Below are 14,595 nucleotides of genomic sequence, written 5' to 3'. Positions count from 1 at the left end.
CAACTTTTTTTTTGGTGTAAAAATTTCACGATTTAATAATTATTAAGAAATAAATAAAAAAAAATTATGAGCATTTTATTATTTTTATATTTAAGCGAATTTTAGTCTGGGGGTTTTGAATTTTTAACGTTGGGGTGGAAATTCGGGCTGCTGTGGGAGGGAATTATATGAGTGGATCTTGAAAAATTTGTGAACAAGTTGGGGCAGGAGGCTGCGATTAGTGGGGGCGATGGGAAATTAATTGAGTCCATGGTGACTATAATTGTTTTGAAAATGAATTTTTAAAGAACGCGCCTGTTTTTGAGAATTGTTTCGGTTTTGACTACTCAGGGACATCGTGGGGAACAAAAAATGTTTATATTATATGGGGTATTTCCCAACAGGAGCAAAGTTACAGGCCACTTTCCATAGAAAGACATGGACAGTAATCCTTATTTATCCTTGTGTGGGTCATAAATCGGAAATAAAATTTTTCTCAGGACTTTTCGGGGTTTCTTCAACTAGAGGACATTGTAATGAACAAAAAATGTCTATATTGTATGAAGTTATTCCCAACAGGAGCGAAGTTACGAGCCACTTTCCTTAGAAAGACACGGGCAGTCTCATCCTTATTTATTCTTATATGGGTCATAAGTCAGAAATAAAATTTTTCTTCGGACTTTTTGGGGTTTCTTTAACTAGAGGACATCGTGGAGAACAAAAAATGTTTATATTATATGGAGTATTTCCCAACAGGAGCAAAGTTACGGGCTACTCTCCATAGAAAGACATGGACAGTAATCCTTATTTATCCGTGTGTGGGTCATAAATCGGAAATAAAATTTTTCTCAGGACTTTTCGGGGTTTCTTCAACTAGAGGACATTGCAATGAACAAAAAATGTTTATATTGTATGAAGTTATTCCCAACAGGAGCGAAGTTACAGGCCACTTTCCATAGAAAGACACGGGCAGTGTCATCCTTATTTATTCTTATATGGGTCATAAGTCAGAAATAAAATTTTTCTTCGGACTTTTTGGGGTTTCTTTAACTAGAGGACATCGTGGAGAACAAAAAATGTTTATATTATATGGAGTATTTCCCAACAGGAGCAAAGTTACGGGCTACTCTCCATAGAAAGACATGGACAGTAATCCTTATTTATCCGTGTGTGGGTCATAAATCGGAAATAAAATTTTTCTCAGGACTTTTCGGGGTTTCTTCAACTAGAGGACATTGCAATGAACAAAAAATGTTTATATTGTATGAAGTTATTCCCAACAGGAGCGAAGTTACAGGCCACTTTCCATAGAAAGACACGGGCAGTGTCATCCTTATTTATTCTTATATGGGTCAAAAGTCAGAAATAAAATTTTTCTCAGGACTTACTGGGGTTTCTTTAACTAGAGGACATTGTAATGAACAAAAAATGTTTATATTATGATGGGTTATTCCCAACAGAAGCAAAGTTACGGGCCTCTCTTCCCAAAAATGTACAGACAGTGAAATCCTCATTTATCTTCATTTATCCTTCTATAAGCCTGGACTCAAAAAATAAATTTTTCTCCAGACTTATTCAAGTTTCTTCTACTACAGGACATCATAATGAACAAAAAACGTTTATATTATCTGGAGATATTCCCTACAGAAGCAAAGTTACGGGCCACTTTCCATAGAAACACATCAACATCTTTCCTAATTCTCCCTGTCCCTGACCTTACACTCGTCATAGCTCTGATACAAAATTTTTCTAAGGACTTTTTGGGGTCTCTCCTACTACAGGACATCATAATGAACAAAAAACGTTTATATTGTGTGTAGTTATTCCCTACAGAAGCAATGGATTCTTACATAAATCCATACTTCCCTCCATGAATTTCCAAGGATTCTATTGAATTTTCTCCAAACTTGACCATTTTCTAGCTCACACTCCCCGGGACCAACTGGTCCGGGGTCAGAGCTTCCGGTTCAGGGAGCAAGGCACCTGGCAAATTTTTTTTCCAACATCAACCGCCATTTTTTCGGAGTTGCCACTCACTGCCATCTATTATTCGAAATAAAAACTCGACTATTTTCTAATGATGGTAAAAAATTTCCCAAGTGGTCTTCGGGAAAATAAATCGACCAATGAAAAATAATAATTAAGGTTATGTATATTAATAGAAAGTTAAATGACCTAAAAATAACTAAAAAATTAACATAAACAAATAAATAATATAAATTATTTGTCCAACGTTTTTTTTTAATTACAAGTAAGTCGACAATTTTTTTTTCCATTTGATCTCAATAAATAAAAATAAAATTTATATAATTTGAATTTTTCTTTCTTTTATAGATTTTTTTTTTATATTTTTTTTTGTAGTAAAAAAATATAAAAAAATGGGACAAACATTAAGTGAGCCTGTGACAACAAAACAATCGGCGTGTTGTCGAGACAAAAATTATCTAGTCGGCAGTTCATGTATGCAAGGATGGAGGGTCAAAATGGAAGATTGTCATGTTCATATTTTGTCACTACCTGATGATCCGGGTAGTGCTTTTTTCGCTGTATATGACGGACATGGAGGTAATTTTTTAAAAATTTCTTTTAAATTCTGAGTTTTTTTTAGATTTCTGTTAGGAAAATATTTTTGAAGAAAAACGACACTGGGTTTTAAATTACTGATGTAATTACGCGTCGAATGAGTACCAACAAGGCTATGGTGCGAGCAAATGTCCGATAGGTTGTCTGGCGAAGAATTCAAATTTTGAAAAATTAATTATTTGATTTTTTGGAAACAGAAATTAATTTGGAATAAAACGAGTACCAGGGCTGGGTAGCTGATAAAATTGCGCGTAAAATGAGTACACACATGACTATGTTCTGACGAAGAAGGTCGTGTGCGTTGTGTGTGCGCTAAGGAGCACACATGCACTTTAGTCTAAATATATTGATGTGGGTATTCATTGAACGTAGAATTTTGTCGACACTATGAATAAGATAGTGATTATTTTTTTGGAATAAATTTTTGAAAAAAATTTTCAAAAATTCGATTTTCAAAATTTTTTTTTGTAAAAATTATTTATATAAGTGGGTAGAGGAAGTGAAGACGAGTAAAATGAGTACCCACATCGATATATTTCCAGTAGACCATTGATATTAAATATATGGCATTATGCATATATGATAAATATGACTTTATCGTACTATAGGCTTGTGGGTACTCATTCCACGTGGAATTACGTCAGCTTTTACAAAAACAAACTCATTTTCAATATTAATTAATGTGATACAATTTATTTAAATTTTATTCATTTTTACAAAAAATTTTACGAGATACAAAGTCACGCCTTAAATTACTTGCTGTCTCCTGATGATATTTTTGCTTGTAAAGTTTTCAGGGCATTCTCAATAAATTCCTTGAGGAAGCCTTCTGTCTATTGAAAATAAAAAATAAATAAAATAAAAAAATTAGAGCGATCATAAAACACCCTCAGCGCTTTCGCGCTCGAGGTGTGCAATAGAAATAAATAAAAATAATACGTACAGCTTCTGGTGTGTGTTGAATAATGTCCGAGATGGCATCAATTATTTTTTTTATTAATTCAAGTAATCCGGCATATGCATCCGTAAATGCATCTCTTTTCATAATTGAATGTTTTATTGTTTCATTTTTACAAAATTCTAAACAATTTTCAGTCTCATTCATTGAGTTTTGTGCCTAAAAAAAAATAATTTTCTTTATTTAAAAAATGCTTTAACTAAAAATTTTTTATTTACATTGAGAAATAAAAATTTTAAATTTTACTTACGTGTACAATTACACAAAAAAACAAGACACTGATTATTATCACAAAATTATTCATTATTTTTAATTAATAAAAGAAATTTTTAAATATTAAAATTTTCCACGTGGCAAATTCCAAGTTTAACAAAAAATGATTTTGGCGACAAGGTCTAGACTAGTCCAGACAGCTGATTGCTATATAACGACCGTAAAAAATCTACATAGATCGCATTAGGACATTATCCCCTCTCTAAATAAATTAAGGGCCTACAGGAGTCGATATTTTCCTATTTTTGAAATGTGTTTACAATTACTTCCGGTTATTTCGAGTCCGAGGTATGCTGCAGTCAAATTTACATATATTTTAGTACAGAGGAAGTGGAGACGAGTAAAACGAGTACCCACATCAATACATTCTGATATGACCAAAAATATTGGATATATGTCAGTGCACATATATGATAAATATGACTTTATCGTACTATAGGCTTGTGGGTACTCATTCCACGTGGAATTACGTCAGCTTTTACAAAAAAAAAAAGTAATTTTGAATATCAATTAATGTGACACAATTTATTTAAATTTTATTCATTTTTACAAAAAATTTTACGATACAAAGTCACGCCTTAAATTACTTGCGTTCTTCGGGTGATATTTTTTCTTGTAAAGATTTCAAGGCATTCTCGATAAATTCCTTGAGGAAGTTCTCTGTCTGTTAAAAATAAAAAAAATTAAAATAAAAAAAAAAAGAAATAAATAACAATAATACGTACAGCTTCTGGTGTGTATTTAATAATGTCCGAGATTGCATCGATTACTTTTTGTATTAATTCAAGTAATCCGGCATATGCATCTGAAAATCTGTCTCTTTTCATAATTGAATGTTTTATTGTTTCATTTTTACAAATTTCTAAACAATTTTCAGTCTCATTCATTGAGTTTTGTGCCTAAAAAAAAATAATTTTTTGATTTAAAAAATACTTTAACTAAAAATTTTTTTTTTGAATTGAAAAATAAAAATTTTTAATTTTACTTACGTGTACAATTGCACAAAAAAATAAGACACTTATTATTATCACAAAATTATTCATTATTTTTAATTAATAAAAGAAATTTTTAAATATTAAAATTTTCCACGTGGCAAATTCCAAGTTGACAAAAGAGTTTGACGTCAAGGTCTAGTCCAGACAGCTAATTACTAGATAATGAACGTACAAAATCTACATAGATCGCATTAGGACATTGTCCCCCTCTCTAAATAAATTAAGGGCCTATACTTTCCTACTTTCGAAATTTGTTTACAACAATACCTGATTATTTCGAGTCCAATGTATGCTATAGTCAAATTTACATATATTTTAGTACAGTGGAAGTGGAGACGAGTACAATGAGTACCCGCATCAATACATTCTGACATGACCAAAAATATTAGATATATGTCAGTGCACATATATGATAAATATGACTTTGTCGTACTATAAGCTTGTGGGTACTCATTTGACGTGGAATTTTATCAGCTACTCGCTTATCATACTCATTTTTTTTTTTTTAATTTTCTTTAACCGGAAATCCAAAAAATTAAAATTCGAACATTTTAAGTTTACTTGCACTTGCTCGGAATATAGTCTTGTTGGTACTCATTTTACGCAGAATCACGCTAGTAATCCGGGTATCAAACTCTTTTTTGTTAAAAAAATTTTTACATAAAAAAATATATAAATATACATAACTTTTTTTACTCTGTTTTACTTAAATTTAAAATTACTCGGGAACTATCAGATTTACAAAAAAATGTAAAGAATACTTTTTCGTAGAGAATTTAATTTACTATCAAATTGGTCCTCATGATTTTCATCGTAACTTTAATAGTTCCGTCATAATTTTGATTTAAAGTTATAAATTTGAATTATGAGTTTTCTGGATTATTAATTAATTAATTAATTTTTGTATTGAAGGTGCAACGATGTCACAGCATGCAGGCAAGCATTTACATGACTATATTATTAAGACACGAGAGTACAAAGAGGGTAAAATAGTTGAAGCTATGGAGCAGGGGTTTTTGCAATTAGACGAGGCCATGCAAGCCGACGCCGCTCTCAGGGCTGAGCGCGCAGGGACTACAGTAATTGCAATACTAATTAAAGATAATATACTCTACAGTGTAAGTCTAATTTATTTTTTAAATATTTAATTAAAAAAAAAAAAATTTGAATTTTTTGAATGAATTTTTTTTTTTTTAATTTACGCGGGAAAAATTCAAAAAAAATTTTGTGATCCCAGAGCTTAAATACTTCTCGTATATTTACTGAAAATAATTTTTTTTCGCGATTAATTTCTAAGATAAAGAGACCGCGGGAAATTTAAATTTCGCGGGTTTTATTTAAAAAAATAAAATTTTAAATTTTGCACAGGCGAATGCTGGTGATAGCAGAGCAGTTGCATCAGTGAATGGACGTCTAGTGGAATTGAGTCGCGACCACAAGCCGACGCTCGAGGACGAGCGTCGCAGAATTGAAGCCGCGGGCGGTTGGGTTGAATTTAACCGCGTGAATGGTCATCTCGCGTTATCCCGCGCACTGGGAGATTTTAAATTCAAGTGGAACAATACTAAGACTGCTGAAGAACAAATTGTTACAGGTAATTAAAATTATCACACTAATTAATTAAAATTTCTCAAAAAAAAATAATTGAGAAATTTTCCATCATTTTGGCTGCCATTAAAATCACTATATCTTCGGAAGTTATCAACGAAATTTAATCGATAGCCTGTCAAAATTGTAGCCCGCAATCTCATCTTTCTAATGAGCCCAATTACGGCCCTTAATTTTAATTACTTTAGGAGTAATTAATTTTTAAAGATTTGAACTCCAAAAAATTCGACGATTTTTTCTATAAAAATTTACTTTTCATTCAAATTGCGATATCTCAAAAACTATTGGTCGTAATTGAATTCTTTGTTGATAAAAATTGTAGTCAGAAGATTCATCTTTAATTTAAGCCCAACAACGAGTCTTAATCTCATTAACTTTCCAAGTTATGAATTTTTAAAGTTCATGATGATAAAATTTGAAAAAAAATTTCAGCATTTCCTGAAGTACAAAAATTTGAAATGAATCAAGACTGGGAATTCATCGTACTGGCATGCGATGGAATATGGGATGTGATGACTAGTCACGAAGTAGTTGATTTCGTACGCAATTACATCGCGACTCAGTATAATTTAGACGAAGAATCGTCAGGTCGTCCGGACGCGAGTATCCAAGAGTTGAATGATTACACAAATGAGTCTTCTAAATCCTCAGTACGAGGCCCTTCCAGTTCAAAACCTCCATTAGATCGGGCGACAATTGACCCCGAGTCTATTTGCGAGGAATTATTGAACCACTGTCTCGCCCCCGACGCACTTATGGGAACTGGGTGCGACAATATGACGGCAATTGTTGTTTGTTTACTACACGGCAAGCCTGTCAAGGACTTGATACTTCGCTGTCAACGCAAGACTCATAATCTTGAAGATAATTTACATATCAAGAGGTAATTATTTTTTTTAGTTAAAAAAAAATGTTTTAATTCAATTTTACTTTGAAATTTTTTTTTTTAATAATAAGCCAATCAGTTATACGGATTTGTCTGACAATTTCCGTTAGTTTGAGTACCCACATCGATATATTTGAACGACATGAAAATTGTGCTCCTGAATGGACGCACATAATTATTTATAATTAAAATATTTTCTTTAGTTAAAATTACTCATACTACAAGTTACCGGAAGTGGAGACGAGTAAAATGAGTACCCACATCACTATATTTTAACCCGGCCCACAAACTATAAAATGTGCGTCAGCGCACATGTGTGATAAATATGACTTTTTCGGAATGTAGGCTTGTGGGTATTCATTTTACGCGTAATTTCGTCAGCTGTTCAACGCTCACATTCATAATTTTTTTCAAAAATTTTTGTAGCAAAAAAACTAAAAAAAACATTTTTTGAAAATTAATTACTAATAATTATTTATTTATTTTTTTCAGCGAACAAGAGGCAATAAATAACAAAGATGAAGATTAATTATGTATTATAAGAATCATGTTGACTAGTATTTATTTATTTATTCGTGTTCATGTATACTCCTTTTTTTTCGTTGATGCGCGAAAAAAATGAATTTTATTTATTTACTTTATAAAATCAAAAATTAACCACTGTATTAATATTGTTGATTTTTTTTTTGTAAATAAAAGTATTTTCTTTTGAAAATTATACACCACCAACATGTACAGTACAAAATTTTTTCCGATGACCCCAATATTCTTGTAGCTGAGATTATTTCCTGTAAAATGAGTACCCACAAGCCTATATTTAAAAAAAAAAATTCACACCCTCATATTTTCACACATCACCTATATATTTTTAAACCTGACAAAATATGTCGATGTGGGTACTCAAACTTTACCAAATCATCCCATGAACTTGAATCATGCTTCCAAAATTCCCAAAAATCTACTGACTAATCCCCTGACCAAGTTTTCATTCCCAGCCCATCTTACCCACCATAAAAAATCTCACTCAAACCTATCGATGTGGGTACTCAAACTTCACAAAACCTTCCCCCGAATCCAAATCCAACCTTCAAAATTCCAAATAATCTACTTTCGAATCCCCATACTAATTTTTCATTCCCACCCCATATAACCCCCTCTAAAAACTACCCCACCCAAACCTATTGATGTGGGTACTCAAACTTCACCGAATCATCCCCTGAATTTGAATCAAGCTTCCAAAATTTTTAAAAATCTACTGACTAATCCCCAGTTCAATTTTTCATTCCCACCCCATATAATCCTCCCCAAAAATTACTTCACCCAAACCTATCGATGTGGGTACTCAAACTTCACCAAATCATCCCTTTAATCCAAATCCAACCTTCGAAGTTCCAAAAAATCTACTTCCGAATCCCCAGCTCAATTTTTTATTCCCACCCCATATAACCTCCTCTAAAAATTACCTCACCCAAACCTATCGATGTGGGTACTCAAACTCTACCAAATCATCCCCCGAATCCGAGTCCTACCTTCAAAATTCCAAAAAATCTAGTTCTGAATCCCCTGACCAAGTTCTCATTCCCACCCCATATAACCCCTCTAAAAAATTACCTCCCCCAAACCTATCGATGTGGGTACTCAAACTTCACGAAATCGCCTCCTGAACTCAATGCCCCAGACCAAAATTCTTCAATCATTCAAATTTTCCCGCCATCCCATTAAACTCCTACGCCACCTGTCTCTCCGCGACCAAACCAACCATAATAAGCTTACAATAACAAATTTATAATTGACATCCACAATAAAATACTCAATAACAAATGTGTTGTATAAGTGATGATGTGTCACAAGTGCACACTCACATAAATAAAAAATATAAATATATATGTTTTTATAAAACCTGATATGATTTACGATATAGTATCGATAATACCCGACAGCTGTTATTGTACAGACGGTACTGACTCATAATATATATATATATATTTATAAAAAACAGGTTATGTTGTGATAGTGTCACGATGGATAATGAACAAGTTGGAAATAATAATAATAATAATAATCATAATTGCATAAATATATCAAATAATAATAGTGACAATAGTAAAAATTATGATGAGCAAATAAATATAATGGATAAAAAACATATAAGATTTCGTAAATCATTTAATTGTGATGGTAATCAGCGCATTGAGGGATTGAAAGTTGATAATTATTCAGATAATCATAATTTTAATCATAATCATAATAATCAGGAACAAAATCAGGATCACGAGGACGATAATGACGGCGAGGGCAGTGGGGAAGGGGGAGAGGGAGAGGGAGAAAGTGAGAAAGAGAAAAAATTTAAAAAAGGTAATTTTTTATAGTGGATTATTATTTATTGTGAGACGGTAATTTATGTGAGGAGATAAATAATTAATGGATAATTAACAGGTGTGTCGTTCTTTGGGTTCATCAAGACCGAGCTGACGAGAGGCTACGAGCTGGAAAATGACGAGGAAAGATTTTCAGCGAGAAGGGAGAAAATTTATTCGTTTATTAAAATACCGAGGGAGGTGGAAAAGTTCATGACCTATGGATTCCTGCAGGTAATGGGCTGGGGAAAGTGGGACAGTAGAATAGGAGATAGTTTGGGAGGGGGGGCAGGTGGTCCATTTTTGAAGGACTGTTCTGGAGGACAAGTATTTTTTCATTTTTTTTAAGTTTAAGAATTTTTTGTGTATGGGGAATTTTTGGGACACTGGGTAATTTTAGACGGCTGGCCCATTTTTTAGTTTCAGTCCCAATTGAAAGAGTTGTAGATATTTTATTAAAAAATATAAGAAATTATTTGGGATGGGGAATTTTTGGGACACTAGGTATTTTGGGACAGATGTCCCATTGGTGAGTTTCTATCCCAATGGAGATATAGATATTCTGTTGGAGAAAAATAAGAACTTATTTGAAATATGGGGAATTTTTGGGACACTTATTTAGGGACCGGTGTCCCTTTTTTTAGTTTCTGTCCCAATGGGAAAAGCTGTGGATATTTCATTGAAAAAATATAAGAAATTATTTGGAATGTGGGGAATTTTAGGGACACTACATATTTTGGGACGGATGTCCCATTTTTGAGTTTCTATCCCAATGGAAGGAGTTGTAAATATTCTATTGAAAAATATAATAAATTATTTAGGATGTGGGGAATTTTTGGGACACTAAGTATTTTGAGACGGCTGGCGCATTTTGTATTTTCTGTCCCAATGGAAAGAAGTGTAGATATTTCATTGAAAAAATATAATAAATTATTTGGGATGTGGGGAATTTTTGGGACATTGGGTATTTTTGGACGGCTGGCCCATTTTGTATTTTCTGTCCCAATGGAAAGAGTTGTAGATATTTCATTGAAAAAATATAATAAATTATTTGGGATGTGGGGAATTTTAGGGACACTACATATTTTGAGACGGATGTCCCATTTTTGAGTTTCTGTCTCAATGGAAAGAGATATGAAAATTCTGTTGGAGAAATATAAGAACTTATTTGGGATATGGGGAATTTTTGGGACACTGGGTATTTTGGGACGGCTGGCCCATTTTTAGTTTCTGTCCCAATTGAAAGAGTTGTAGATATTTCATTGGAAAATTATAATAAATTATTTGAGATGGGGAATTTTTGAGCCACTAAGAATTTGGGACAAATGCCCTATTTATAAGTTTCCGTCCTAATGGAAAAGAGTTAATATTTTTTATTAGGGAGGTTTGTAGATAATTTTCGGGACACTCAGAATTGGGACAAATGTCCCATTTTTAAATTATTATTAGTTCGAACTTTGTTGTTTATTTTGTTTTAAAAATAAATATTTTACTACTTTCAGTGCGCGGATTCATTTCTATTTGTCTACACATTTTTACCTCTACGGTTTATAATGGCACTGTGGGCCATAATATCTCGATCTCTAGGATATTGTTTCAGGTACAAAATGAAAAAAATTAAATGTAATAAACACATAAAGTAATTAATTAATCAATTAAATTTCAGAGCAACGAATCCAAAAAAATCCGAACGTTTTTTACGACCTGCAGAAATGTGTGACTTATTAAAAGGACTGGTAGTAATAAGTTGTTGCGTAGCGACAACCAAAGTCGATACTTCGATAATGTATCACTTGGTAAAGAGTCAGAGTGTTATAAAACTGTACATTTTTTACAACATGTTGGAAGTGGGAGACCGATTATTTAGCGCATTCGGTCAGGACACAATCGACGCACTTCTCTGGACCGCCACCGAACCACAATCACGATCTCGCTCCCGTCGTCGTCAACACTTAGGCACACTACCTCATTTACTATTCGCCATCACTTATGTCAGTATCCTTTTTGAATTAAAATTCGAGTTTTCTACTTCCGATCACTCGGGTCCGAAAAATGCCCACTGCCATTCAATTTCTGAGATAATTTCCGTTAATTTGAGTACCCACATCGATATATTTGAATATCTCACCCTAAAACCAATATGGCGGCTTAATTAACTAATTAAGCCGTTAATCAACGACCTGAACGCTATCTAGACTTGCCGCTACTTATTCTACGCAGAATTTCGTGTACAATAAAATGAACCCACTCATTTTTCAAAGAAAAATTGTCTGTTGATCTAGCGGACGTTTAATTGTCGAATTAATAAATCAATTAATCGATTCTATGATGAAATGAATTTAGTGGAAAAATATTGTTGTGGGTACTCATTTTACTCAGAAAACCGAGTACTACAAAGTAATGATGTCACTTTTTAATAAAAAATTATTAATTAATTTTCCTTAATTATATTAATTAGTACTGCATAGTATTTTAGTTTTATTACAAGCGACGACATTAAATGTCGCTATTAACAGTAGTAACAAAGCATTGCTGACGATAATTTTGTCAAATAACGTAAGTATTTATTAATTAACTAATTAATTAATTGATTAATCAATAACTGATTAATAAAATGTTTTTAGTTTGTCGAGTTAAAAGGCTCCGTTTTCAAAAAATTCGACAAAAGTAATTTATTCCAACTGTCATGTGCGGACGTACGTGAAAGATTCCATCTTCTGATGCTGCTACTGGCCGTTAGTTTGCAAACGATGAAAGAGTACGCGTGGAAAATGGATCGTCTTTATATTCTATTGCCTGACTGCATTGTTTTGCTGGCTGCTGAACTAATAGTCGATTGGGTGAGTAAAAAATTACTACGCACGCGTCCCTGCCATTTTTTAGGCAGCGGGCCCAACTAATTCAATATTGAAGAGAATTTCTCGAAAGTTGATGCAATGCTGCGTAAAATGAGTACCCACATGCCTAGGTTTGAGTTTGACAATAATTAGCGATTTTAATGATTAACGGTAATTAATCATTAAGAGTTTGGGAACAAGTTCTTTAAATATACTGATGTGGGTACTCATTTTACTCGCGATCGCGAGCTCTATATGAAAACATCACTGATTTCTACAAAATTTGAATTTCCAAAAAAATATTTTGATAATTTACGACATAGAGAATTCCAAGTTTTGATTTTATAACCTAAATACTATGATGTGGGTACTCAAACTTCGAGAAATGATCTCAGGAGCTCAGAAAATTCATAAATAAATTTTTATCTCCTTTCAGATAAAGCACGCGTTCATAACCCGCTTCAACGAGTTGCTGTCAACAGTCTACAGAGACTACACACTGAGCCTGGCCTACGATATGGCCCAGACCCGTCAAGAAACGGCATTTTCCGACCCCTCGGATCTAGTGGCGCGACGAATGGGCTTCATCCCCCTCCCCCTTAGTGTCGCTATGGGCCGCGTACTGTTCTCGACCCTTTCTGCAACCTCCCGACCCTCAAACTTCATTCTCTTCTTCATAGGTTACCTTATCCTCTTCGCGCTTCGTATCCTCAACAGCCTAATAATTCTAGGAAAAGCCTGTGATCTCATCGCTTCCCACTCCGCGAGCACGAACCAAAAATTCACGGATAAAACCCGAAAGAACAACGTATTCAATCGAACTCTCAGTGTCGACCACACAAATATCTACACACACAAACACGGTGCCAATAACAGCGACTTTGGACCCGTAGCACCCCTGATTGTATTGAATGACAAAGAAACTAAATCAGGAGTCGCCATTTTGTCAAACAGCGCCACTAGTTTGACAAACGTATGCTTCGATGACGGTCTCAATGCCGATAAAAAAAATTGTGAGGCTTCACAGTCATGTAATGACGTTAATCTAGAGGTTAAAACGGTCATGCGCGCCGAAAGCGAACCTCTGTTGCCTTAATTTTGTCTTTCAGAGACTCTAGAGCCATCTACGTGCTTTTTTAGTCATTTTTTTTCAACTCTACTCTACAGAATCATCAATCGTGTCCTTCTCTACCCATTGCCCCTAATTTTTAATCATTCTGATTCCTAAACAAAATGGCCGCCATTCGATGCCACGAAATGGCCGCCCCGGACTCCAAAGCTTCTAAAGCCGATAATTCCGTCAATTATCAATCGATTTGAATCGATTTTTTTTTAAATTGAAGCTCGAATGTTCCTCTAGACACCTCAGCGTCAAAATTCATCCAATCTTTTATTTTAGTAATTTTTTTTTTACTTTTAACCAAAAAAAGTAGAAAAAAATCGTCTAACTTTCTTTTGAGGACCGAAATAATTTTCAAATAAAATTTTTTTATCGGAAATTCATGATCCGGGATCTCGAGAAAACGTTTTCTAAATAAATTGTAAAAAAAAAAATTTTTAAATCCGTCAACTAGATTTTAAATGCCGCCATTTTAAAACTCGCGCCATTTTGTGTTGCTGAGGTGAAGAACTCGGGAGGAATTCCGATGATTTTCTTTTGAATTTCCCGGGTAATTTTATTTATTTTTGAGGTACGCAGAGCTCTGGAGACTTTTGATTGATTAAAACAATAGAATATTAGCTAATTTTTGTTGTAAAGTGTACATATATATATATATGGGAATTTTTATATTTATAAGATCGTGTTGTTTGATTATTTAATTTTTTTTTGATTGCGATGCTTTTTTTTTATACGGAAAGTTTATTTGAGTTGAATGTAAATTTCTAATAAATATTTTATTATTATTAATACGAAAAAAAAAAATTTTTTTTACTCCCGCCATTTTGTTTTCACTGATTAGGGCCCGACATTTTTTGTTTTTAAATTTACGTAGAATATTTTTAGTAAATGATGATTATAAACTTAATTAATTAATAAGTAATTAATTGGACTCACCGTAGCTGACTTGGGGTAAAATTTTTTTTCTTTTTTCCAAATTCAAAATTCACTCGGACACTG

At 33.2% G+C, this 14,595-nt stretch overlaps 4 protein-coding genes across 4 annotated transcripts; 2 read left to right on the top strand and 2 right to left on the bottom strand.

The window, feature by feature from the left end:
• Positions 1-2,078: 2,078 nt before the first annotated feature.
• On the top strand, positions 2,079-8,005 carry LOC130678469 (probable protein phosphatase 2C T23F11.1). The gene is made up of 6 exons (XM_057485686.1): positions 2,079-2,230; positions 2,314-2,544; positions 5,701-5,906; positions 6,157-6,382; positions 6,829-7,279; positions 7,775-8,005. The coding sequence occupies exons 2-6, from the start codon at positions 2,358-2,360 to the stop codon at positions 7,809-7,811; spliced, it is 1,107 nt and encodes a 368-aa protein (XP_057341669.1). The 5' UTR covers positions 2,079-2,230; positions 2,314-2,357; the 3' UTR covers positions 7,812-8,005.
• LOC130678487 (uncharacterized) lies at positions 3,289-4,102 on the bottom strand. Its single transcript, XM_057485714.1, has 3 exons — positions 3,771-4,102; positions 3,506-3,679; positions 3,289-3,395 (listed from the first exon to the last, which is right to left on the bottom strand). The coding sequence occupies exons 1-3, from the start codon at positions 3,822-3,824 to the stop codon at positions 3,315-3,317; spliced, it is 309 nt and encodes a 102-aa protein (XP_057341697.1). The 5' UTR covers positions 3,825-4,102; the 3' UTR covers positions 3,289-3,314.
• Positions 4,285-4,964, bottom strand: LOC130678492 (uncharacterized). The gene is made up of 3 exons (XM_057485728.1): positions 4,783-4,964; positions 4,519-4,692; positions 4,285-4,457 (listed from the first exon to the last, which is right to left on the bottom strand). The coding sequence occupies exons 1-3, from the start codon at positions 4,834-4,836 to the stop codon at positions 4,377-4,379; spliced, it is 309 nt and encodes a 102-aa protein (XP_057341711.1). The 5' UTR covers positions 4,837-4,964; the 3' UTR covers positions 4,285-4,376.
• A 1,075-nt stretch (positions 8,006-9,080) lies between the features above and the next one.
• LOC130678462 (protein TAPT1 homolog) lies at positions 9,081-14,384 on the top strand. Its single transcript, XM_057485673.1, has 7 exons — positions 9,081-9,637; positions 9,719-9,873; positions 11,142-11,239; positions 11,306-11,634; positions 12,098-12,195; positions 12,264-12,479; positions 12,913-14,384. The coding sequence occupies exons 1-7, from the start codon at positions 9,304-9,306 to the stop codon at positions 13,570-13,572; spliced, it is 1,890 nt and encodes a 629-aa protein (XP_057341656.1). The 5' UTR covers positions 9,081-9,303; the 3' UTR covers positions 13,573-14,384.
• The last annotated feature ends 211 nt before the right edge of the window (positions 14,385-14,595 follow it).

Source organism: Microplitis mediator, chromosome 1, assembly GCF_029852145.1.
Source record: "Microplitis mediator isolate UGA2020A chromosome 1, iyMicMedi2.1, whole genome shotgun sequence".
NCBI classification, from domain to species: Eukaryota; Metazoa; Arthropoda; class Insecta; order Hymenoptera; family Braconidae; genus Microplitis; species Microplitis mediator.
The sequence above is the reverse complement of the archived record's forward strand: the minus strand, read 5'-3'. Positions and strand labels throughout refer to the sequence as shown.